The sequence below is a fragment of the Staurois parvus genome, unplaced genomic scaffold (assembly GCF_062004578.1).
Source record: "Staurois parvus isolate SC_StPar_1 unplaced genomic scaffold, SC_StPar_1.0 ptg001316l, whole genome shotgun sequence".
NCBI classification, from domain to species: Eukaryota; Metazoa; Chordata; class Amphibia; order Anura; family Ranidae; genus Staurois; species Staurois parvus.
The window spans coordinates 2,289,379-2,317,017 of NW_028319112.1; the positions used below are offsets into that span (position 1 = coordinate 2,289,379).

General features: G+C 40.6%; 1 protein-coding gene and 1 long non-coding RNA gene across 7 annotated transcripts in view; one reads left to right on the forward strand and one right to left on the reverse strand.

The window, feature by feature from the left end:
- Positions 1–27,639, forward strand: part of SLC35F4 (solute carrier family 35 member F4) — a 374,072-nt gene that overhangs the window by 247,357 nt on the left and 99,076 nt on the right. For 3 of the 5 annotated variants that reach the window (XM_089661131.1, XM_089661132.1, XM_089661133.1), the window contains exon 2: positions 11,561–11,740. The exons of the other annotated variants lie outside the window; for them this stretch is intronic. In XM_089661131.1, the coding sequence (XP_089517257.1) occupies positions 11,561–11,740 (180 nt within the window). The remainder of the gene's footprint in view (positions 1–11,560; positions 11,741–27,639) is intronic. 5 annotated transcript variants of the gene reach the window in all.
- Positions 4,598–27,639, reverse strand: part of LOC149437096 (uncharacterized) — a 145,669-nt gene continuing 122,627 nt past the window's right edge. For both annotated transcript variants that reach the window (XR_016308183.1, XR_016308182.1), the window contains exons 2-5: positions 21,369–21,500; positions 5,512–5,606; positions 5,295–5,367; positions 4,598–5,185 (exon numbers count right to left, since the gene is read on the reverse strand). This is a non-coding gene — a long non-coding RNA (uncharacterized LOC149437096). The remainder of the gene's footprint in view (positions 5,186–5,294; positions 5,368–5,511; positions 5,607–21,368; positions 21,501–27,639) is intronic.

Below are 27,639 nucleotides of genomic sequence, written 5' to 3' on the forward strand. Positions count from 1 at the left end.
TAAAATAATTCAGAAACCCCGCAAACACGTGAGGTGAAGGCCTCCACTTACAAAATCCTTGGTGTGGTGGTGATGCTGTGGAATGGTTGGCATCTGAGTGTACCGCATGATGTAGCATTAATTCCCATTGGCAAGTACTGGTGTCTCCAGACTAGGGCCGTGCGCACTGAAAGTGATGTGCCAGATGTAATGAATCACTGTCTCCAAGTGTGCCACAGAAAAGCTAAACAGAATCCAAACCTGGTGTCTAATTGGGGTTTGTAACGGAACCGGACCCCGACTGTACTAGGGTATTTCCATTAGACTCCCGCTTCCCTGTCCGAACACAGATCCACGGACACCACCGCTGACCATACAAGATGAGACAGCACCAGACTTGTATTAAGACAAGAAACAGACTGCTTTATTTTACAAGATATACAAGATATATACACAGGGTGGGGCAATACATTTAGCAACCAGAGACACACCAGCAGACAACCCCATCAGGGGGAAGGGCTGCCGGAAACACCCCCCACCAAGCCAATACACATAGACACATACATCCCATAATAGTTTGCTCCCAAGACACACAATAGAACAATGGGACCACATGGGCAGTAAACAATGAGCAACCTCCACACCCCACCTATACATGTCTACACAATAGCAGGACATTTCACCCTGTACCCCTAACAGATACAGGGTGACTTACACATAATAGGGATATGGGGAGCTGAGACAGGGGTCTCCCCACCTCTCCAAAGGGGACTGTGTTCCATGGGCCCCCCACCCAAAGTCACTCCCGTCACAGGATTCATCCCCAGGATTATATACGTATACATAGACTTTGGCGCCAGACAATATTAGACATTTTTAATAAATGTACTGACCCTATTTTAGGTGTAAGCAAAACAGTAGATGATGTTATCATTCTTCCAACAAGATCATGCTGAATATCCCAAATCTTGTGAGAAGATGCTCTAACACAGTGCAGGACCATCTTCTTGGACTATTTTGGATGCTCAGCATTCCCAGGACCTCGATGTCAGGCTTGTGACATTAACCTTGTCAAAATGCTGTGTGCAGAGGCCAGGGGTAAGGTAACTATATTTACAAACATGTTTCCCCACAGCTGCTATTTAATATGGGTGAGCTTGTTGTAATAAGTTGACCTTGTTTCTTTAGGTCAAGGTCCACTATAAAGTGTCACTATTTCCACATCATTAAAACTGTCAGTACATGCTGTATTACAAGCTGTTCATACTCACTCAGTCACTTTGAAATTCAGTTTCTGTATTCTGCAAAAAAACTGTTTGTTTCTGCTGTTCACTGTCCCTCCCTCCTTGTCTGTGTTCCCGCTGCAGCCTGAGATTGTGTAGACCAGCAATTGCCACTGAGCATGCTCCAGTTTTAGTTCCCTTCTAAGCTATACATTACCTCTTTTTTCTTATCTGTGCAGCCCATGTGACTATAGACTCACACATGTAGATGTATAGACTCCTTATAAATTACAGTCCTCTCCCTCCTTCTCCAGGTCCACTAACCAGCTAAACACAATAGAGAAGGGATATTACATGTTGATTGATTCAAAACCTGTAATTCTATGCGCATACAAACAATAGACACAGACTGGAGGGCATGAAACAGGCTGATTGGCAGATCCTCCCTCTAGATAGCCCATACCATGTTTTTGCTCAAAAATAACAAAGATTTGAGTTCAAATACATATTTGTATAACAATTTAAACATTTATTTGATATTAAGTATTTTTCCTCTGTAATGTGAAAGATTTTTTTTTTAACATGTGACCGGCAGCAGAGAACTAGAAGCTCCTTCCGCTGATGTTTCCCTGCAGACAGGCTGGAAAGAGCTGGGCCATATGACAGCTGTATAGCAATTATGAAAAAAGGTACTGAGTTTTTTTTAAAGTAAAATGAATACAGTGCCATCATCCGTATACGTAAAGAGAAGGGATAATGGTGTGTTTAGTATCACTATAAGTAAGATAAATGATGTGGACTGAGGACCATTCACACTACATTGTGGTAACATGCACTAAATTGAATATATTATTGTACTCTACCTCAATACATGGCACCCAGTTTGTTTGTGGTGTCATTCATTATGAATAGAACTTTAATGTTATGGTGGAGTTCAATATATATCAGCACACCACAATGATTATACTGTGCATTGTGTTGCACTGTATTGCTATAATGGTGCCTATAAACATTGAAAAGCTGTCTCTCAGTCCAGCCCTTTTGGCTGCTTTAGACAACATCATGAATCCATGGAGCAGCACCCAACAGATTTGAACGACTGTTATCAATGCAGCTTTGGAAAGCATTGCTTGAATATTGTGTTCCCTGCCACAAGGACTGTCTGCTTGTGGTTCCCCTTCCTCTTCCAATGCCATAGACAGGGGCACTCATGTGTCTAAAACATCCCTGTCTGGGAGAAGTCAAGTATACTCGCCAACTGTTCTGTCATGCCTACAGCCAGCTTTGGCTATGCTCTGTTTCCAGAGAACAATGGTGAATTAGATGAAATTTTACAATTCAGGCAGGTTTGCTTCCAATACTTGGATGAGATCTGCCATCATCATGTTCACTGTATACTCAAATTATGTCAGAGTACTGGATGGCAGCAATAGAAATGTTTTTAGCTAATAAATTGTCTCTGTTAAAGGCTTCCTAAATGTACACTCCAATCAAAACATTTTAGGCTTTCCCCCTTTATTTCACCTGGTTTTCTTGCCAGTAAGTCTGTTACTTTTCATGTTTAACAGACCAAGCTGTCCAGCAAAAGTGTCAGTTAGAGGGTTGAGACAAGTCATTTACCATTGACAAGGGTGCTTACAATGGTCAGCTGTTATTTATTTATGTAAAACCATTATCCCAAAAGGACAAAAAATGTTTCTGTAACTGCTTAAAAGTGTTAGCTTTAGTTAGGCTTTAATTTGTTAGCCACTTATGTAAAGTCCATCTAAATATACTAGTCCATTTAACACTACCCTCTCCAGACAATGCTGCTGTCCAAGAGTGTGTCCATTGCTCCTCCATAGATAGAAGAGACACCCGAAGTACCAACAAGTCTAGACATTCTCCAAACTAATATCTAACACAAACACCAAACTGCAATTTTTTGTATGGCAATGGGATGCGGATTGGGTTGTTCCCTGGCCCTCAGCTTCCATGAGCTACATGGCGGGTGTAAGGGAGCTTCTGATTGACTGACTGTTGGAGCCAAATCACTCAAGCTCCTGCCCCGCTTCTTTTTGGATAGTCTTTGCCATATTGTGCTCAACTCCCTGCCATAGGCCTTCCCACTATTCAGTGTCACTTGGCATACTTCTCCAGTCACATGTAGTGGACAGTCTGCAGCAGTTAAATGTGAAAGCCAGACATTGCACATCACTGTTTAGCCATCTTCCCTTTATGTCCCTCTCCTCTCCATGGGGGCACCACAGTGTTGAGACCCATCTCCCTGATGTTACTCTCTCACTCCCCTGGGTCATCAGTACTCACTTAGAGGGCCTTAATTTGCCCATTAGGTTTTGTGCATCCACCTCATGGCTCCCTTCAGGTTATTCCAAAGACAGGACTGCTGTAGCTGCACCTCTAGATTATGTACACTTTGCACAGGTGTCGCTAGAAGTGCCAGGAGCATTAATATACACTCTGGAGAACACTGGCCTGGCCTAAAAGGCCTTTTGCATGGGCACCCAATCCAATTAGACCATGTTTCAGGAGACAGGATAACTACAGCTGGCTCTTCTGGGTATTGGACTATCTCACCCAAGACCTTCTGCCCTATGCAGGGCCTGTGCAGTAGCTGACTACATCCGTATAGGTGTGGGGTGTTTGGCTCCCATGTTCCATTTGCTTAAGGCTCCTCCCATCCTGGCTTTTATATGGGCACCTAGCTCACTATGGGTTAGGGAAGCTGGCATCTGCTAATAACTTTTCCCTTTACCATGTTATGATCATAACAGAGCCATCTAGTGTGGCAGACTGAACCTGCTTACATGTGTACCCACATGTGGACCCACCAGGCCCACAGCTCATTGGAGTACAGAAAATAGAAAGTTCAGTTAGAAATGAGTTTGGAGGAAGCCCAAGCTCATCTCTAACCCTAAGACAGAAATTTTGTTTCTGGCAGGATCACCAGGTGAAAATAGGGAAAAAAAACTAAAACAATGAAAACCAATGCAGCCACAGCTAATGACTGGTAAGCTGAAAAATAATATTATTTTTGTTTGGTTTTGGATTTAGACATGCTTTAAGTCTTAAAAAGTATAAGGGAAACAGCTCAGCACTCCAGGTTTTTGTACAGGCTTTGCACCAGTCTGATAAACCACCCTTTTTGTTGAGATTCTGATCATCTGAGAACTCTTAGTGATGGGTGGCCTGTACGAATGTGTGGAAGCAGGATGTATTGGCAAGCTCCAACACCACCCAGGAGCATCTAAGCTTTGTCTGTCAGAACAGCCTATTTTTCAGCTATAACAACATTTTGGAGACTGATGCAGGCAAACTTAATGTAAAACATTTGCATAGCTGGAAACAGCGTTGTCAACCCCCCGAAATGAAAATCACTGACAGGAGACTCAAAATTTGCAAACAGCACCAATTTTTTACTGGCAAAAATCATGAGATTTTTTGATAGAGCCACATTTTTTACTGATACTTCAAAAAAGTACATCAAATGGCATTTTGTTAAATGGCATTAATGTGTTTTAAGTTATAAGAATAGTAAAAAAACATATTTCCCAAAATTTCCATGAAGTGCAGGTTAATATAACCCAGCAGTTTTGCCACCTGCATCCAGCTGGAGAGATTTTCCTTCAATTTCAGTCCCATAAACAATTGGCCACCAAAGAGTGAAACTACTGCTAAACCATCCCTGAATGAGCCCTTTTAAATCTCAGCACCCTGAATCAAAGAACCAAACTATGGTCAAACCAGCCCAGAACAAACCCTCTTACATTTCAGTAACTGACACTGACTGTGTAACCTGTACTAATAATGCCTTGTGTGCTGCAGATGCCTGTATGTGTGCAGGGAAGTCACGAAAGCTATAGTTAATGAAAACTGATCTTCAGGAATTTTCTGAAGAATTCTACTAATAAAACATGCTAGCTGCAGTTAGACAGAGATGCATCACATGAAGATTGTTGTGGATGTGGAGTCTTGGAAGGTATCTAAAAAAGAAAAGAAAAAAAAATGTAGCTTTGTCTATGTTGCCCTCTACAGTAGGTTGCAAAGACAAAGTGTGTGTGTGGTGCATTGGTGTGATAGATAAGGACTTACAGTTAGATGAGCTGATTGTCTAATTTGGTGGTGGTGTTGGTGTCTGTAGAGCCCTACAGCTGCTTTCTCAATCCTGTAGAGTTTGTTAGGGAAGAAGAAACTAAAACATTAGTTTTATATGACCTCAGTCCCCACAGACTCCTACTCCTCCCACCCAAATTCCCTTCCCCACAGTAAGTCACATAAACAGACATTCCAAAACAACAGGCTTCCATACCTATCAGAGGACAGAGCTGCAAGAAAAGGGATCCAGATGGACTGGAGATAGTGCCAGTGGCTGGTCAATAGTGAGTGGCGTCATTCCAGGAGAACCTAACAGCACAAAAAGGATACAAGGATAAAATTTCTTTGAGAAAGTACACAGCAAAAACATTCTCTAATTGCTTACTGGATTGAAGCCAAAGGGAATGCTTCAGGAGTTGCAGCAGGCAGGTTTTATTTCTTGATGGTAGTGGCAGTGGGGGCACCATCGTATGGGAGCTGGCGTGAAAACCAACCCAACTGCACAAGGAAAAAGGATGGAAGAAGGGAGAGTGAAGGAAAAAAGTGTCCACTATTATGTTTGTTTTTCTCCTTCACCCTCCTGGCCAAGCAAAGTGAACTTAGTGCACACAAAATGCCCCATATCCATCTCAGTGCTGCCAGCAGTAGCAGTACACATTCACAATCATTTACAATCACATCCATGTTGCCTGTGCCAGCACTGCAGATGCAGGCTTAGGCAGGCAAGTAGTGTGGTCTTTTTCCATTCTCAGACTGTACTTAGAGCACACAAAATACTCAAAATAATCTCAGTGGCTCAGTATTACGAGCATACACACTGAGTTTGTGGCTTGTAGGAGCAGAGTTACGTAGGTGTGCTGAGTGGGTGGAGCCGGAACAGACAGGGTAGTCCAAAATGTCCAAAATAATATTGGTGATGCCAGTAGTATAGTAGTACATACACATTCACAATCACATACATGGGGCCTTGCCTGTGTCAGCAGAGTTAAGCAGGCAAGTGGTGTGGTATTTGGCACTCTCAAACTGAACTAATGCCAAAAATAATCTCAGTGGTGCCAGTAGTGTAGTAGTACACATTCACAATAACATAATACATGTGGCCTCGCCTGTATCAGCAGAGTTAGACAGGCAAACGGCGTGGCCTTTGGCACTCTCAAACTGAACTTATTGTGCACACAAAATGCCCCAAATAATCTCAGTGGTGGCCATAGTGTAGTAGTAGTATTAGTAGTAGTAGTAGTAGTAGTAGTAGTACACATTCATTCACAATATCACATGTTATGTCATGTGGTATGTGTCAGCCCAGCAGAGTTAGGCAGGCAAGCAGCATGGACTTTTTGCATTCTCAAACTAAATTTAGTGCACACACAAAATGCCTAAAATAATGTCAGTGGTGGTGGCAGAAGTGTACGATACACATTCACAATCACATACATGTGGCTGTGGCATGTGTGAGCAGACACGTCAAAGGCAAGCCTTAGGTATAGACAGGCAAGCAGCATGACCTTTTTACGCTCTCACACTGAACTTAGTGCACATAAAAACGCCCAAAATAATCTCCTTGGCAGAGTAGTACTGGCAAACAGCGATTTCCGTGGTCTGCGCGAGCAGAGTAGGCTTAGGCTTAGGCAGGCATAGGCACGGAAGTGGTGCTGCTGCTGTCTTTTTGCATTCTCAGAGTCAAACTGAACCTTTGTGTGCACACAAAAATGGCCAAAATACCAGTGGCAGAGTAGTAGTACTAGTCTAGCAAACATACCGATTCTTTCTGTGGCCTGATAAAGCAGAGTTCCACAGGTAAACGTGCTGGTGGAGGAGATTGAAGTGGCAGGCCAATCCTCTTTCTTCAAAATCCAGCTGAGAAATGGCGGCAGGTGGGAAGCACGTGCGTGGTTTATAGAAATAGTCAGTGCACGTACGCAGACCTTACTTGCCACCACAAGTACGCATGCGCGCCAGAGATAGCCGAATATCATTGGCCATCTCCCGCACTGCACATGCCCAGTGCGAATAATGATTTTTCCACTGTTTTCCACTGATGCCCACCATCCGTAATTGGATATGTACGGACAGTCCGTAAATGGTTAAAATTGATGGTCTGTCTGTAAATCTACGGACGGTTGACAACCCTGGCTGGAAGGTGTTTGTAATTCACAGAGGTGATCCGAGCATGTCTCTTCTGCATTAAAAATCCTGCATGTCTGCCAATTTTATTTCACTAAGCCACCATATCTAAATACTGATAATTTGCGGTGGAGAACTTTCCTTTTTAAAGCTGAACACCTGGCATTTATAATACTCACACAATACGACAGCTCTTTAATAGCACATCATTAACTGTATTTTTTTAATACAAGCAGTTTTTAAAAAAAAACTAATTTGGCCTGGTAATAGCAATCTACTGTACAGCAGGGATCAGAGCGAGAAAGGGGTAAGCAGAACCAGGAGACAAATAGTTGTGTTGCCATGCACACAGGTCAGTGATCATCTCATCTTGTCCAAACTCTCACTATCAGTTTTAAAGTATCCTTGAAGGGCATTATATTTGTTCACAGTTTGTTGGCATGGATTTTGAATGCGCAGCACATTGTTGTACAGCTTCTCAATGTCAAGGTGCTGAAATGGCAAGTATGAATTCATTTTACAGATTTCTGTGCATGTTCTGTGCATATTAATTACATCATTTGCAAGATAATTTGTTTTACTGCTATGTGCAGGATTACTTTATTTTTATTTTGTCTGACAGACAGGCAGGATGATTTTTAATAAAAAAATTTACTGAAATTAGATAAACACATCTAACAGAAAAGGTGAAACTTCCAATTTTATTAAAGATAAATGCAAATATTTAATGAACCACTTTCCTGCAGTCATATTGAAAATTTGTCACAAGCCAAGGTGACTGAGACTGGGTTTTTTTTGCAAAAATATGTAAATCAGAATTCTAGGTATGGCTATTTTATATAATTACATTGGTCCAGGTTGAACACAATGTTAGTGTGTATATACCATACCTGTGGCATGTTCATGGAAGCAAGAAATAATGTAGCCAGCGCTGCTTCTACAGTGATTAGCGTCCACTAGCTTATTCTGACTATTAGAGAAAACTTGCAAACCCATTTCATCATTGAAGCCCTTTTTTGGGCTTCTATAGTCCAACATTTTAATATATCCAATAGCAATAGACATTGCAATTTTTTGGGATTGATGTTTGCTGTGCTTTTAGGCCAGATGGTTATATACAGATCAATGTGCTTTTTTCATACCCTGTGTAATTAGAGATAGATAAACATAGGTGTCATTTTAAACCCCACATCATAACCCACAGCATAAAAAACTAGCAATAAATGCTATATTACATCTCATTCACTATGAGGTTTGTTTTCTGTATTCTGTGAAAAACCTGGTTGATTCTGCTGTTCTCCATCTCCCCTTCTATCTAAGTCCCCAGTGCAGCTAGGGATTTTGCAGAGCAGTGTTGGCAGCTACTGCACATGCTCAGTTTTCAGTGAGTTTCTTTGCTGAACATTTCCTCCCTATCACATCGGAGCAGTGTGACTATAGCGAAAATAACGATGTTGCGCTGCTCCTAGCAATTAAGTGTGTATGAGTACAATTCCCCCACTTAAATTAAATACTGGTACTGAGTGTGAATAGTATGAATTCTTTCTATCTAACATTAAACACCTTCCCCCTTCCTGCTAAGTATATGTGGCAAAATAAAATGACCGATGGATACTTGAGTGTAACTCCCTGAACAAACACTTGTGTAGAAATCACTCCGTCCTACAGAACACCTTCATCCTTATAGAAATAATGAGCGACATATAACAAAGTACAATGTGCTGGGCCGGTGCTACAAAACACCTCCCCTCCTAAGTGACCATAAATTAAATATAGGGCTGGTACTATAATGCACCTCCCCCGTAAAAAAGTTCTATAAATATACTGAAGTGATGATGCTTGCAAATACAAATATACAAATAAGCACTATGAATAAACAATATGAGTAAAATACTTCAGTGAACTCTATTCCAAGGATATGACATATAAAGTGTCTGTGCATATATAAACATAGTTACATAGTTTGTCCGGCTGAAAAAAGACAAAAGTCCATCCAGTTCAACCATTGAAAATAAAAAAAAAAGTTATACTCCTATACCCACAGTTGATCCAGAGGAAGGCAAAAAAAACCCAAGCAAAGCATGATCCAATTTGCTCCTGCTGGGGAAAAAATTCCTTCCTGGTACCCCAAGAGGCAATCAGATATTACCTGGATCAACTTTACCTATAAATGTAAAGAATCCAGGCCTTTTTTGAAGCAATCCACTGAGCTGGCCAGAACCAACTCTTGAGGGAGTCTATTCCAGCTCTCACTGTGAAGAAACCTAACATTCCAAAATTAAGAACAAATATAGTCCAGAAAGCACATTTCCTGTGCTCCAATGTGCTGTGGGAGATGATAAAAAAAACAACAACCAGAGCATCCACATGTGCTCCCCCTTTTGCACCGCACTCATGCAAAGTTTGACCCCTGTTTCCAGTGGGTTTAACACGCTTTATGTAGCTCTCCACTCCACTGCACGAGGACTGTGCGTATCTACTGTATATCCCTCCAATCTCAGACTCACTGGTATTCCATTTAACAGGCCATTAATGGATGTACCAAAGAAAAAGTGAAACTTCCATAGTATAAAACCTTTTTATTAAAAGTAAAAGTGCTGAAAACGCACTTACAATGACTAGAAGTAAAGGCACTTTAAAACCTGAATTCTGTTGCGTTCCACAACCGAAGAACCGGAAACCGTCACTTCTGGATTCATACCATTCACACTCAGTACCCCTATCTAATTTAAGTGGGGGAGTTGTACTCATACACATTTAATTGCTAGGAGCAGCGCAACACCTTTATTTTAACTCTTGACTGTACACATTCCAAATAAGTTGTGGTAGGTGTTAGCAGTAGTTCAATACCATTGCGCAGATCCACTTTACACATTCCATGTGATTATAGAGTCACACACGGGTGTTTACACAGTGGTAAATGACAGCCCACTCCCGTTCTCCTCCTTCATGCCTACTAACCAGCTAAACACAATGGGGGCGGAATATTACATGTAGATTGATGGAGGCTTCACCTCCTTGTGCTTCTAAGACACAGGCTGGAGGGGCGTGACACAGCCTGCGACTGGCAGAAATCCTACCAAACAATGTTATTGCCAAAAAATAATAAAGATTTAATCTTAAATATATGTTTGTATGACAATTTTAAAAAGTTTATTGATATTATTATTTATTTTTACACTGTATCGCAAAGGCTGTTTTTTTATTTTGAACAGCCAGCAGCAGCAGAGGACTAGAAGCTCCTCCTGCTTATGTTTCCCTGCAGACAGGCTGGGAAAGAGCTGGGTCATGTGACAACTGTATGTCGATTAGAAGAAAGGTACTTAGATTTTTTATTTTATTAAAATAATTTCAGTGCCATCACCCAAATACAAAAATGGAAGGGATAATGTAAATTAAACCGTGTGTGTTTAGTATCACTTAAAGTTGAGAGAAACCAATAGATGTGTAGTTATTTTGCAGTGTATTCCTTTAAAATGTTATTTCTTATATTTATAACCAACCAGTTACGACTAAGAAAGTGCTTATGCGGGTGCCATGGAAGCATGGTGGCTATAGCAAACACCCTATTGTTCCTGACTTAAGGCAATTTCTTCAGAACAAAGGTTACTTGTGCCATTTCAGTCACAGTATGAGACTTGAAGAAAGAAGATTGTGAAGAGTCAGAACTTGGCTTTGCCTGCAGTAAACATATGTAGCTGCAGCCCTTGCTAATAGTGGCCTTTTGGCATGGATTCTACTGAATGAAATGGAAACATGGAAATCTGTTTTGTGTTATGGCAATTGGATGTCTACCTATCTTGCATGGCATCAGTCCTAAGAAGACCAAACTTCATCTGGTTCTAAAAAAAATGTGTCAAGCTTTGGACTATACTAATGACCCTCGGGTTCTTCAGACTTTGCAGTGGCCCAGTAGTTGTTTTTGAACTTTTTGGAAAAAGGAAATTGATATCATCCTGCGTATCCACTGACAATTTTTTCAGTAGCGTGAACTAAACAAGATGCCAGAGACATATTTAGCCTACTTGTTGGGGTCGATATTTTCAAGATGATGTTTATAGGAGACTTTAGAATTGTCACATTTATGAAGGATGTTCATAATCTGCTGGGCCAAATTCATTCCGACTCTTTCTTCTCAGATACCACGCATTCTTCTGTTTCTCGATGTCACTCCGGAATGACATACTCAAACTCATGCAATAGCACAAGAAGGAAGCTCTTCCATATGTCATCAACTGAAGACTCTTCCTCTCCAATTTTTGAGATGGATAGTAGAAGTTCCCAGTCAAGCAAATCCAACAGAATTGAAAGTAGTTCAGGTATGGCTTATAAAAGTACTGGAATTCTAAACTGGACATTCTCGTGTTTGATTCTTGTGGAACGTATTATCATTGCCTGCAACTTATTATTATCTGTCAGCATTTTAATGGCATGATGACATAACCAGAAATGAAAGGTAAACAGATTAATGTACATTTTCATAAACTTTAGGAAAATTTTGAAGTAAACCTTCAAAAACAATCCCTGATGTACTCCCTTAATGTGTTAAATGCTAAAAGATAGTATTAAATACCTCTGCTGCAGAAAATGCTATTCCATGATTCCACAGCAGCCTAGCCATTGCTCAAATGGTTTCTGCTAAAAGGATGATTGTCGAAACAGAGTTTCTAGTTGAATCCTGATGCTCTGTTTCAGCAGAGATCACATGATCAATGCCAATGGATTCTGAAAGAACAGACTATAATAGAACATGTATTACCTTTCATGACTTTGAACCAGTGAAATTTGTAGAATAGCAGAGTTTTTAAAGTGACCCACATTCTAAAATACCTTGTCCAAAGAATCGTCTGTAAAAGAAGAGTAAATACTTACCTTTCCCAATGACCACACTGCTGAGTGACCCTCCGATATAGAAATCATCTGAAATCTGCTCAGAAACCGACATTTCCAGGGCTATTGATCACCTGGTCCCCTACAATATTTCTCCCGTCACTACTGTCTCCTGTACAGATGTTGGGGTTGGCAGGAGAAGCCATCAAGCTCAGTGGGGGACCAGGAAAATCACTCTTCCAGATGTGTTCATTTCTGAGCAGACTTCAGAGGATGACTGCTTTGTATCAGAGTGGCATTCAGTTGTGTGGGCAGTAGGTGAGGTAAATATGGTCTCTTCTCTACAGGCAACTCATTCTTGAGCAAATTTAATTTTGCACAACGCTAAAAATGTAAAAAAAAAGGGAAAAAGTACTGGAACCTGGGAGCAATTCATATTCTCCCATCCTTTGCCTGTTTGGTGTTGGATTTGTTTTGCTGAGCTTCAGCAAGGCTATCTAAGCTGATGGCCTTGGCAGATGACAGATTATTCTGACACAATATAGAGCATTCTCCTGCTCACAATCGTCACATTTGCTAAATTAGTTTTATGTTTTAAATTACTCACTATTGCACTTTTGTAATGCGCTATTAAATACATAAATTGCACAACTTCATTGACTTGAAACATCTCGACCAAAACAACACTTAAATATTTTTCATTCAAAAGAGTAATATTGCATCTTTTATATTTCTGCTGGGACTCATATACAAGAGTCCTTGGTGTTCTATTGCTCTATCAACTTGCAACTGACACCAAGTGCTAACTTTTTTCCATACGGGCATAAGATTCAATGTACTTGAGCCCTCTTATATATTTGTATGCAATTAAAGATGCAATACTTCTAATATTTTATTTATATGGCATTTATTTTTTATAGAATTAATAATCAAATAAAATATATCTTTCACTTGAGTAAGAAAACTCATCGGTCATTAATGTGCAGGTTGATGAGTGCTTGTCTAACCATTTGCACATGTATGGCGTCTTTTGCACTTTATGGGTTGACCACAGTCCCAGTTGATGGTGCATCTTGGATTAAAATGATGGTCTTGTTCCTCTGTATTTTGGGTTAATTGGCAGTTCTGCTTGTTGTACAGTAATTTGGAAAGCTTGTAATTTGCATTATAATAGCCTGATGCCTATAATAGCTACCTAACTTTGTTTAAAGCTGAAATATATATATATATATATATATATATATACAGCTCTTGATTCATTAATATATCATTAGTGTTTTTTTAATGCAAGCAATGTAGAACCAATGTGTCAAAAGAAGAAGAAAGAACTGAACACCAATGTGACATCACTGTGCTAAAATGAATGAAGTTAGGTCATTCCATCCACTTTGTCACATGCCCCCTATCATACTACCCCCCTCCAATGTGTTCTGCCCTTGTGGGCTGAATCATAAGTACTCTGTGACTGAGCCTGCCCCTGTCATGATTAAATTGCTTTAACCAAAGTGATATCATTGGGGTGCAGCCCTTCTTCTTCTTTTGACATGTGGTTTACTGAACTCAGACAGGCTCTCAAGAGGCCGCCAAATATACTCAAGCATAAAGGAGAAGTGAGTGTTTTAGAATCATTTGCAATTGATTCTGATAACAGTGTAAACTCATGTGACACTTGCAGACTTGTCAATACCAGGACTCACCTGCTTGTATGTGTTGTAACCAGGGGCAGACTGACAACTCATGGGGCCCCCGGGCAATAGGGGATCATGGGGCCCCTGTGTCCTTGCCCAAACTCAAAAAAGCCTATGAAAATAGTACCAGGGGCATCTCATGGGGCCCCCTACTGACCCTGGTCCCTTGGGCAGTGCCCGAGTTTCCAAATGGTCAGTCCGCCCCTGGTTGTAACATCATTTAGCTGGTTAGAGAGTTACACATGGAAGAAGGCTCAGAGTGGGAGAGGAAGAAGCAAAAAAAGGAGTAGTTCTTCAGAGCTCATATGCTAACAAGGAGCATACTGACAGGTGGAGAGTGCGGTGTGACAGAGAAACTAGCTCAGAAGTGTACTGCTTCTATAACTGTCCAGTTACAGGCTGGGGGAAGGACAAGACCTATAAGTGTTACCTAAAAGAGAAATATGGGGTTGTTAAAAAAAAAAAAATATATATACTCACCTAGGTAGATGCAGCATCAGTCCGATGCTGCATCTTTCTCCCGCTACTTCTAAGACTGAGAGCTGAGCAATCAAAGGCCACTGATCACTCAGTTCTCAATCTTCAGTCTACAGGGAGCCGGAGACTCTAAGTCACCGACTCTCTGCTTTGTCCCTCCAGAGCTCACTAGAGCACCAGGCCTTGCAGGTGCGACCAGCTAGCTCGGGCTCTCGCATGTAACTATCAATATTCCCATTGCGCACATTGCTGGAGAGGAGGCTCTAAGATATTGGGTGCAACTACTAGCTGGAGAAAGGATCATACATAACACAGTGAAGATATACAGTATGCCAGCACAACACAGGTCTTCAGATTGAGTCCAAATGGATTTCATTGAAGAATTATCACATCACAAATCACAGTCATGTAGGAGCCCTCTTGTTGTGATGTGATCATTGTTCAATAAAAAAACTTTGGAATGTGAAGATCAATGGTGTGTCGGCAAATATTTTCAGTAGCTCAAGCTCTCAGCGGAATGCTGAGAGGCTGTGCCAGCTGCCAGTCATGCTGCTGGGTCAGATCTTGACCATATGGTTGGGATCTTTCAAGAGCCTGGACCAACTCTGTGATGCCAGCCGACAGCAAGATTTAACCTGTTGTCGACTGAAAACAGGTCACGGGAGTGCAGAATGAACTGTACTCCTGTGATCCATAGCAGAAGTAGGGCCCAAATAGCTTTGGCCATACTTTTCCTTTAACTGCAGTAGAAGAAAACAGGCCTATGGTGTGTGGTAGAGCTGTTAAAATCTCAGAACTGGATGGACAAAAATACAAATCCTTTGGCAGGTAAACAGCTCCAGTTTATGCATTTTATCTGTCTCTTTAGCTATTTGCCTGGAGTTAAGCTTGAAATCAATTGAGCTTCAGCTATGAAGATACTCAGCCAACTATGGGAGAATAAATGTCATTGCAAGGGGTGATTAGGGGTTCAAAGACAGATACAGTATATTGCATAGCAAATCTAGATCAAAGAAAAGAAGGGTAAATTTGAATCTTAACCTCTTAAAATGTATCAAGATTCATCTTTTAAATTATAGAAAAAAAGAAATGTGGTTGTTAGATCCTCAGCTCTAATTTTTGCTCTATAGTTCATAAATTAGCCCTAATGTGTTAAGGCTGACATGATTTGGGTTGTTTTAATAAATAAAAAGCAGCTGAGGCTAGATAGTCCCCAAAAATGTCCCACCAATACTCTCAGACATTTCAACCCCTCTAGAAGTTGTCAGAGATGCCAGCAAGTCAATGCTCAACCACCTTCGATAGGTTAAAACAAGATATTTTCTCAGTACATTTTTGGGAGTCTAAGTCTTGCTCTGGACATCATCAGAGAGGCAGATTGGCCTGCTCAGGGATTTATATTTTACATCTCTGAAACATCTTGAGCTATAAAGAAAAAGCAGACAGCTCTGCAAGCAGGTTTCTCTAGGGTACTTTCCAATTCAGTTTTATGTTCCGTTGCGATAAAAACACTGGAAAGGAATCTAGGAATTTTGAATGTATTTAATTATCAGTAAAAAGAGTAAGTGCAGGCTGTAGTTACGGATTAATAAATAGAACCTCGGTACTTCAAGGAAGCCAGATTTCTCATTTATACATCTCCCTTCTATTTGGTGAGTAATTCTATCTGTTATCATCCTGGTTTCAGAATGAACTTAAAGAGAAATGGAAGCTTAATTGCCTATTAGAGGTCCCTTTACCATTTTGACCATGTTAATGTGGTATTAAACCCAAAAACAAAAATGTATCTTGTTGCAGCCTACCAATCCTAACTGGGGTGGCTGTATTATTTTCTTGTTTTAAGCCTTTTTGGCTTTAATTTCACCTGGTGACACAACCAGACAGTCTGTTTTTATCTTCTTTTAACACACCAAGCTGTCAAGAAAGTATGGTAGTTAGAATGTTGAGACAAACCATTTAACACTAACATGGGTGCTTACAATAGTCAGCTTTTATTAATTTATGTAAAACTAAAAAAAAAACTGTTGGAGTAACTGTTTAAAAAATGTTAGCTGGAGTTCGACTTTAATTTTTCAATCTAAATTTGCTAGTGCATCTAACAAAGCCCTCCCCCCAGATTGGCAAAGTTGTTGTACAAGGGTGGCTTTTCCAGTGGAGTGGAGACACCCTAAGGCCGGAAGTGTGTTACTGGCCAGATCCATCAGGTCAAAATAAAGCAAAAAACAAAACAAAACATAAAAACATATGTAACCACCAAAATTAGGATTAATAAACTGTACTATATTGATTTTTTAGTTTTGGGTTCAATACTGCTCTAAAGCAGTAAAGGCATTGCTTCTGTACTGTACCGGGGCATAAATCTTTCATGCTGGGAGCTGGTCATCAAGAATTTACTTCACCTGTTTTGAGGTCACAGTTGCTGTCAGGGGCAAACTAAATATGTGGGATAAAGCTGATTCTAAGCCAGACTGACATTTTAGGTTGCTGAGAAAAGGAATAGTACAGTAGAACTCAGACTGACAGTTTATGCAGTATTCTGACTTTTAGGTCAGCTGAAAGAAATGTGAGAAACCCTACAAGCAGGTTTATCCTTGTTGACCAGAATCTAGTATCTTAAGTGCAATTTGAAGTTTAATAAAAAGAGGTAAACATCACATAAGTACAATTAAGACAATTGTTAAATTTACATTGGTTGTAATTGTGAGTAATGAAAAATCTATATGGCATTATTTTCCTTTGTACAATATGTAGTAGCAAGAGGCTAGAGACATGATGTAAGGGGCCCTGTACTTTCTGTCAGTGGCTCTGTAGCTTATTGTCCTGAAAAACAAACTCAAGCGTGTGTCTGGATGATTGTGCAGTCTTGCATTAGGTAACCCCTACCCCTCTTTCCCCACGGGCTCACAATACATAAAGACAAAAAAAATTTAAGAAAAATTGTGAAGATGTAGAATTTTAAAGGAAAGCTCTAATGAGGACAACTTGAAAGCTTGAATAAATATATATATAGTGTGGCGCTCAGAATAAATATATAACAATCAATAACTGGTTAATAAGTAAATATACCATAAAATACCAATAATACCTCAAGTGATCACACTCTAAAATATCAAAGTGTATCAAATAAATAAGTGCATCAATAAATGACTCAAGTGTTCACACTCTAAAATGTATCAAGTGACTAAAAATGAATCACATGATTATAATTAATAAAAATCAATACCAACTTAATACTAAGTGTGAAAGTGCCAAATAATAGTGCCAAGGATATATAAATGTCCGTTCCTTCAAAACCAATCGAAAGTAATATTCTTCACGTGATAAATAAGTTCATGCAATAAATAGTGATAATCGATAAGTGATTTGTGCCAAAATCTTCTCCAAACAATAGCTGAAGTGCCTCCTCACCTCCTCCCTGCGACCCCTAAGGGCCAGCAGGCTTGTAGGATCAACCTGGATCCTAGAATCAAAGAAAGCCAACCGCTTTTTCTTCCTTCTTTCTCTTTCCTGGTGGGACTCCTATTTCCCTTACGCAGCTCAGGTGCCTTAGAGAACAATAGCTCACCAATCCAGTGAGCCAAAGAAAAAACACCCTCTAAGTGTAGTATTAACGACTCCTTTTATTTCAAAAAAATGCAAAGTGATAGAACTCACATATTCCAGCAGTCCTCCCTCCTCACCGATGTGTGGGTACACTGCATGTAAACCGGGACTTCCTGGTGTAGCAAGATGGCGTTACACGCCGGAAGTGCGTCACCGCGCACCGGAGACTGCGCACTCGTAAACCTACGCGTTACGTCACGTACAACTCGTGACTTCCTCGGGGTGAAAGCTGCCATCTCTAAAAATATTAGTTGCCTGGCTGTAAAGTCTATTTTCTGAATTTCTGACCTGCATACTTGCTTTAGGTCAGCCACACAGCATGTATTGAAGCCACTACCTCAGCATTACAACCAGACATCTAGCATTTTTATAAGGAGGTAGGCATAACAACCTAGATGTTTCTCTCAATAAGGATTTTGTTTTTAGCGGTCCTGTCTGACACCATGCACAAGAGGAAAGCAGAGCAGTGCATTTAGGAACATAAGATAGATAACACTTGCTTTGTAGTGCCAACATTTTAACTTCAGTTCCAATCAAGGATGTTATCTGCATGGAGTTTATATGCCCAGTTTATGTAGGTTTTCTCATTTTGAATTTAAAAGACATATTTATATGTCCCTGTCACCTGCCACTTGACTCAAAGGTGTATGTTTCTGTGTGTAGGGACATTAGACTGTAAGCTCCTTTGGGGCAGAGATTGACATGAGTTGTTCTGTGCACCCATTAAAGTGATGCAGAATGTGTTGGCGTTAAATAAATATTGAAAATAAAATAAAGAAATGTAGTTGTGGTCTGGATCTTGCTCAATGACATGTCTTGTAGCTACTCACCCTATAGCTTTACAAAATTAACATACACAAGATTGGAAAGTGACATTTAGGGCAAGTGATAAGCCTTGAATGTTGCTGGAACTGCCATCTTTATCTGCCATCTCTCAAAATGTTCAATAATCTTACAATAAAACAGAAAGCACCTTAAAAAGTAACAAAACAAAAACAAGAGCAATACGGACTTGAGCAGCCTTAGAAGAATGCGGAAATGAAGAGCCTTAACTCTCAGAAGACTGCTGCAAATAGGCAATACTAACACCATGACCAAGTTGTCCCAGCTAATCAGATCAACCTTCGGTGTCTCTTTCATCCAGATCAAGTGGCCAATTCTCAAAAGATTGTTTTTCCCATCCTCAGTTTTGCAACATTATCAAGCTGACACATTTGAATGAGCATGCCTTCTTTAATGTAGCTGACTGAGCATAACGCAAACAGACTCAGACTAAGAACAATAAGGATTATAAAAAAAGGACATGTCTGCCGTCATTGGCATTGGACCTCATAGACACATCCATTCGATGGAGACCTTTGGAATGGCTGTTACATTATAATGAAACACTTCCACTGTTTATGTTGACTTAAAACTTATCACGTTTTCTAATGATTCACTGCGGTTTCTCGCTGTGTGATCTTTTAGCTGCGTGATTTAACAGGTACACATAGGGCAAGACATGCTTGTGTTATGTCTGTTGTAGAAGGCATTGTTTTGAAGGACTCTTTCTGTACTGCAAAACTTATCAGGAATTGTCCAGTAAGCCCAGTTTAAATGACCGTTGTAAAGAAAATGTGTAAAGCAACTGTGGTGTAACAGCGCATCACAGCATATGTGCACAATGCACACTTAGATTTGCATTTTGTACACCCGCTGGTGTGAATGGGCCCTAAAGATACAATGTTGAATCCTAATCAATGGGAAGAGAAGACTGAGGAAATACTGCTCCTGCCTCCTGCTACAGACTCATGGGGGTTTATTTACTAAAGCTGGAGAGTCCAAAATCAGACTCCCTTCTGCATAAAAACCAATCAGCTTCTAACCTCAGCTTGTTCAATGAAGCTTTGGCAATGAAACCTGGAAGCTGATTGGTTTCTCTGCAGAAGGGAGTCTGATTTTGGACTCTCCAGCTTTAGTAAATAAACCCCATGATATCAACTAGACCTAGACAGAGTCAACTGACTAAAAGACTCACACACATGGGTATATTGAAAAACTCCAATAACGCCGAATTCAGCTGCCAGAATATGATAAAAAGTACAACTTAATTAAACACATTACTGTTGCTATTCTGCACTTTCAAAGGTTTTCTTTGTTGTAACTAGATATTGGTGTAACTATAAATCCCCTATGTCCATTTATTCATCCACCTAGCTTGTCACTATTCGCCAAAGGAACAAGACAAATTCTTGTTCCAAATCGCACAGCATCCAATGCATGCAATAATATCCTCTCTGTGTTGCTTCACAAATGTAGGAGTGTTAATGTAATAAAAAAATATCTTCAGCATCATCCTAGGATGGAGGATAGTCGACATGGGATGTCGGTAAACATTAACCATCTTGCTCCCTGCACCTGACTGTTGACCGGACCCTTCTCCAACAAGCATCCTTTGTTACTTCTTTTTTTTTTCTTTACTTCCTCTATCTCTATTCTTACTCTTCTCTTTCCATTTTAACTCGCCTTCTCTTTCCCTTCCCTGGTCTTGAACATTAACTAACTAACCAAGGGCCATGAGGGGCATATCCCCTTATGACCCGCTGAACATTTGAGGGCGATTGCCCACTCTATATGGCTCTGAGACACCAGACCTGGCAAATAGTTTTACATTAGATTCAGTTGTTTCTTTTTTTATTTTTTTTTTCTGTTACCTGGTTGTAGCAGATCTTTCATCTACAGGCCCCTAAGGGACCCCTTTGGTCACCATCAACAGATAATTATTTTGAAACACTGTATTTTGCGCATTGCTTGTTCCAGCCTGAAAGGGCTGCAGTTTGTATGGGGTGGAGGGGGGGAGGGAGGAATGGATGTATATCTTCTCTGTACCAGTTTGTAGCTTCTTTCTTATGAAAAAACTAATAAACACTATTGAAAAGAAAAAAAATATCTTCCAGCTGCATCAGTGAGTTCTCCGTGTGTGTGAATGCTCTACCTTTTTGTGTCTATATCAGATCAAATTACTATTTAGCTTTCACCTGCAGAACACTAGATTGAGAGGATTGTGGGATATATAGTTTCCTTAACATAGAGTGTCAGTTCTCAGACTACAGACAAAGGTCATGCATTAGCCTGTGCATTGTGCCATGCTGAATACCTCATGTTTTACACAAACAGATAGTGCTGACACAAAAATGTGAACATTTTACTCTACTATAGGCTGTGTGTATGCGGCAATAAATGACATCATAAATCTACATATCAATGCACATCTTATGCAGGTACAAAACACCAAGTCCATGTAGGAAGGTTTACAAAGCCTTTAAAAATAACTATAGAGTGTCTTGGTACAATTACATTTTTTTCATACCTATGCACAGATCGCAGCCTTGCTTGCTCATTATCTGGCATACCGCGTATTATCCATATCTGCTTCTTGTAGCTGCTGATTAGCAATCAGCCCCCACTGGTGAAATCAGATGGCAAATCAAGGAACATCAATCTGGTTAGCAGTAAAAAAGAAAAGAATGAGATGTGTGTGAGTAGAAGGCCAGTATTTAGTAACAATGCATTAAAAATCAAATAAAGAATATATAAAGAATGGCAGGTAGCAGGAAGGGCCAGGTTATCAGTACATAAAGAAAAATGACCAATAATAACCATTATAGGTTAGTAATGGTTCTATCAGGATTTAGTATGTAAAATATGAACATTAATATTGCATTTATAAGAATGTCTTGTCTGACATGATTTTCTCCTTTTTTCTTTGCTTACTACTCCATATGCAATATCTTACATGTATCTTAAAAAGAGAAGAATGTTTTTTACGATTGTATTTTAGTATTGTATTCTGTAAGTCCTGACCTTAAAGCGTGTTTCCACTTTTGCAGGAAAGTTGGGACAACACCTACTTTATCTTTGTTACATGTCTCCATTTGCATAGCATAACTTAAAAAGCCTTAAAAATTGCAGCTCACCTTTTATTAGGTCCTCTGCTCTGGACCCTACTCTGAACAAGAAAAATTCATAGATAGTTATGTCTTTTTTTTGGGGGGGGGGGGGGGGGGAGGGGGCAGCTGTGCTTATCATAATTAACCCTGTCTGTGTTGTGCAGGCAGATCTTCATTATCAATTGTAACTAGATTTGAACACTTTCTGGATTAAAGGTGTAGGGGCTGCACTTCTTGCCTTGTATGTTGATAAGGACAGACTTAGGACAGGCTCACTCTAACATTGTTCAAAAACCCTTGCAGTCAGCTAAAACACCCTCTCCTGAGAAACATACAAGCAAGGAGGTCTTATACGTGTTGTCCATTCAACTCCTCATATACCTTTCCAGAATTTCTTTACTGCTGCTGCCTCCACCGCAGCCTGGAGGAAGAGCATGTGACCCAATCACGAGGCACAAATATTGTCAATGATCAGAGTAGAGGAATTACTAAGCCCCCTCTTTAGCACTGTACACCAACTGACGCTGGAGACTTAAGTGCCAGGTGGTGAGGGAGCACTGCAAGATGAGCACTAGAGGGCCAGTGGAAAGAGACCTTTACAATGACATATATGGGTAAGATGACAGTGGGGGAGATTTACTAAAACTAGTGCACTCAGAATCTGATGCAGCTATGCATAATAGCCAATCAGCCTCTAACTTCAGCTTGTTCAATTAAGCTTTGATAATTAAACCTGGAAGATGATTTATTTCTGTGCAGAGTTGCACCAGATTTTGCCTTTTAAAGAAGTCTACTGTATTATGGTCTACTTTGTGGTTGTCGAGCTATATCCACAGAGTTGGCTGTACTGAAATTGGGTGCCATTTGTGAAGGTCCAGTGGTGATTCATAAGGGGAAGAGTGCACAGAGGAGCAAGTTATGTGTTACCCCCACTAATAGGGGAGATGCTTTGTTTGACCTGTGTCCACATAAAAGTCCATGCGAGAAGGTGAGAGTCCACCTGGAAGTCTATGTTCACTGTGGTGATTCACATATATTGAAGATTTACAGCACTGGGATTTTTCACTTATTTGGATTTTTTTTGAAGAATTGCATTTATTTTTATGTTTTATCATCTTTTTGGGACTATCAGTCACCTTTTTGTTTGTATATTTACATGTGTTGATTCATGCTAGTAGCGCGACACTTTCATTTGTTTTTATGTTTACACACATGACACGTGTTTGAAGCAGCTTATCTATTATTATTCTCATTATTTGGCAGCGCACAATTTTTTTTTGCCTTTATGTTTCCCAGAGATGATAACTTTTTCCATATCTCACTGGCTCGCTTGGCACTGGGCTTGGTTCTCTGACTCTTTGGTGATTGTGACAAGTAACTGCAGTGTTACTCCAATCAGGCACAGTAGGGACCAGGATTGCTGCTGGATGGAGGATTGTGCACTCTCTTCCCTGCAATGGAAGTCCACTGTGAGTAGAAGAGAGCGGGAAGAGTGGGTGCCCTCTGAAAACAGACCTGATTCTTATTCAGATGCCCTTTGGTGAGTGAGGCTGGACTGTTCTTTTTCTTGTTTCATATATATATCAGATGTGCAGAGGCTGGAAGAAGGAGATTCTGCCTTAAGTTCTTGGGTTGGCGGAGTCCTGGAAAGGAGGTCTTTGAGAACTGTGAGTACATGTAGCGTGGTGGTGATCGGTGGGGGAGAGCAACTTACCCCAGAACTGCATCCCTCTACCATTGAAAGCCCTTAAAAGCCCTTCACCCACCCTACTTGATGCAGAACCTTTCAGCCTCCTCCCTCCCATAGAACCACATAGTGCGCCTTATTTTAATGCACACCAAAGAGCTCCCACCCCAGCGTCCAAGTTTCCTGCCCTCATCCCACTGACACTAATGCCAAGGCATTCCTTACAGGAACATTTTTCCTTACGCTGATACCAAAGCATTTCTACCTTTGCCACTGTTAACCAATATTTTACACTACTATTCAACTTTCCAGTTTATCACCACCATTAGCCATAACCATATTCTCAGGCCCACAGTTTTTCAAAAATTCCCAGCTATGCTTTATTCCCATCAAAGCCAGCCGTCTCTCAGGCAATGGAAACGGGCAAGAGCACCTCTGTATAAACTGTACAGTGTACAGGGGCCCTCTAGAATTTAGTGGCCGTTCACACAAGATGTAGGACCAGCACTGGAACATGGACAATGCTTTTCCAAGGTTTCTCAGGTGAAGCAGATAATTACTGTCTGACTCCTATAGCATAATATAGATTCAAGGAAATTTGCAACTCTTCACATCTATCTATCTATCTATCTATCTATCTACGTATCTATTTATCTACAGTTTCAAAAAGACAAGCTAGTGACATAGCCACCTAAAAAATTATAACATACAGAAACCCATATATAATCCCAATACTGTATTTCATAGATTATCAACCAGTGGCATGCATACCTTATATGATACTACCATTAATCAATTAGAGTTTTCGAAATTTCACATATGCAGCAGACCTAAGATTTTTTTTTTAGTATAAACAGTAGAATTAGGCAATTCATTTATCCATGCCAAGGGATGGTTGAGATGAACCAGTGAACATCATGGGGAGTGTATTTGTTAAAACTGGCTTTGGCAGAGGGGAACATATTCTAATAAAGCTGAAAAACGCTGCTGTGTTTTACCATTAGTTGTTTGTACAAATGCAGTAGCATTTCAGTACTGCCTTCATTTTAATCAGAGTAGATTTTCTGTATAAATATGAATATAATATAAGACCTTGGTGGAAACATAATAGCTAGATTGCATGTTAGTAGTCTGCTGGCTCTACAAAAGTGCTGATGAGATGATTCATGGTAAAATACACAGTATTGGCTCACTTGGTAATGTTAGCATGTACCGGAGCTGAATAAAAATCAGGCAAGGCGTACCGGGCTACAGCTGTGATGGTGGAACAATAATTTGACATAATAGATGAATAATAGAGGGTGCTTTCGGATGACAAAGTGATAGTTTAAGCATGTGACTTGAGTACTGATGCTTTTTATGTGACCTTGTTGCTGGTATGACTTTGAGCCGTGTGCTAGTATCCATACAGCCTGTTTCAATAGGACAAAGAGCAATGTGCCACAAAAGGTAACCAACCAGAATTCCACAGTGATTGATCAAATCATCTTTTACTGATCAGTTTTCATGAAAATAAAACATGAGCAGTTACTGGAGCTTACTGCACTCCACAAATCTCCCACTGGCTTTTCATTGCCTTATTGAAGCTTAGAAGTGCTAATTTGATCCTATATTTGCTAAATCCTGGATTTGTGAAAAGGTCAAGTAGGTCTGGGCTTGGGAAAATAAAAGTTTAGTTGTGTAGAAGAGTGCAGTTGTAGTTATTCTGCCACACTTCTTTAAAGAAACATACTTGTAGCAGCCTCCCAAACCCTTCTGCCATGGTAAATTCTGGTCAGTTTTGGCAGGCAGACCTCCAGCACTTCTGTAATAAATCTCTTATGGGTGCGATGGTATGATGCACAGCCTCACTGGCCAAATGGAATGTGCAGAAATTAAGTCAAGCTTCTTTGTTTTCAGAAACTGTGAGACCTTTGTGAACGGCCGGAGATTCAATCGTGATAGAAAGGTTTGGAAGGCTGGTTCGGGTTTAGGGGCTTGCGTTTCATATATGCAGCTGCTTCCCTTCTAGTATTAGGGTTTTCTTATAGGTAATCTGTATGAAAAATAAAACGGTAGCTGCCATTCATGAGCTCCTTCTAAGAATACTAGTTCCCTAGCTGCCTCTGACTTCAGAAACTTCAGAATTACTCACCGAAACAAGTATACACATTAGGGTGGGGCTTTGCATTTATGAAGTGTGGTCCAGGATTTGTCATGTGCTGAGAAGGGTAGTTGCTCAAGTGGGGGGAAAAATTATTTCCTGATCCCACAAGGCAGTCAGATAGTCCCTGGATAAACAATCTGCAGTATTATTTCTAATAAATATTAATAGTCAGGTTATATTTCGTGCATTTATAAACCTACTGAGTTGGCGGGAACTTGTTCATGTGAAATACTGTTGTGCATTTTCATAACCCTTACTGTGAAGCAGGGATGGACTGACAACTCATGGGGCCCCCGGGCAATAAGGGATCATGGGGCCCCTGTGTCCTCGCCCACACTCAAACCACACCCAAAAAAGCATATGAAAGGTACCAGGGGCATCTCATGGGGCCCCCTACTGACCCCGGGCCCTCGGGCAGTGCCTGAGTTCCCAAATGGTCAGTCCGCCCCTGCTGTAAAGAAGCCTTTCTGCATGCAGAGGTAAACCTCCTTTCCTCAAGATGCAAGGAATGCCCCCTTTCGTTTGATATGACCCTAAATTGAACACGTTGGCACCAAGTTTACTGTATACAGTATATTGTCCATTTATGTATAAATGCAAGGTGGTCATATCCCCTCTTAAATGCCTTTTTTCAAGGGAGAATACATTCAGTTCAGCTAATCTTTTCACAATAATTTTATTGATTTTTTTAAAGGTTTTAGTATAAGTCAGAATGTGGTACATAAATACTGTACATTACATCAGAACAGAAGTGAGCAAAACGGAAAATCACATGATTTTTTGAGGTGTCATAATGTACACAAAGGCTGGCAATAGGGATCGAGTGATATAGTTGTACCTGGGATAGCTTGGACACAATAGAGGGAGGAGGGAAAGGCAGAGGGAGATAGTTTATCTTAGCTGTAATCTGGTGTATCCAGTTTGCAAAAGAGGAGTAACATCATGGGCCTGACTACCAGTTTACTATTTACAGTGCTGCCCTTGTTCACTTTTGGTGGAGATGGTTCTGTGTCTGTTCAGTGACAGAGACAGTTTACAGGCATAGCTGAAAGTAGAGGCTGCTTTTACAGAACATAGAGCAGCAAATTTTATGCCATCCTCTGCCTCTAGAGGTCCAGTTGAATTGAGGATGTGGACTGCCAGAAACTCCAGGGAGAAGTGTGGAGGATTGTGGGAGATGTAGTTGCTACAGACTGAGTTGACTTAAGATCCCAAAATGCCCTGGGGCAGGGGGTAGGAGGAGTTGGGTATTTTTCCCAGGCTGAGGAGAGGAAGAGGGAACAAATTGTGGAGGAACTGAGGCTGCGAGCAGACTGCTTACCTCTGCACCAAAAAAAGTTGTCAGACATTCAGGAACATCAGGTTATTCCCTAGATGCTGGTTGAGCTTACTGTCTGATTAAGGAGCAGGATACTGAGTGGTGGAATTTTACACAGTAAGCAGAAGGAGACCCCCTGATGATGCAGTGTTGGGGATAGGCTGCTGGGCAACCCTGCATGACTCCTTGGCAAAAGAGGGACAGCGTTGTCTGCAAGAATTTGTAGCACCCTCCTAGTCAGGTGCTAGGATAAGTATAGTTAGGTTAGGCATAGCTGTGTTTGTCTGCTTACCAGAGAGACTGTCAGGTAAATTCAGCGTGCTATTCTGCTTAACAGAGTGCTGTGATTGATGAGTTAGGTCTGCTCATGTTGCTCTGGTGCTGTTTAAGTTTGTCTGAGTTCTGTCTGCCTTCAGGAAGCTATGAGAGCCTTCCAGAACATGGGTAGGGGCTAGGCAAAAGCATAGCATAAATATGGATACAGCCTTGGCCAATTGTAGTGGAGGGTTGCCCCATGGACTGCTGGAAGTGGCATTTACA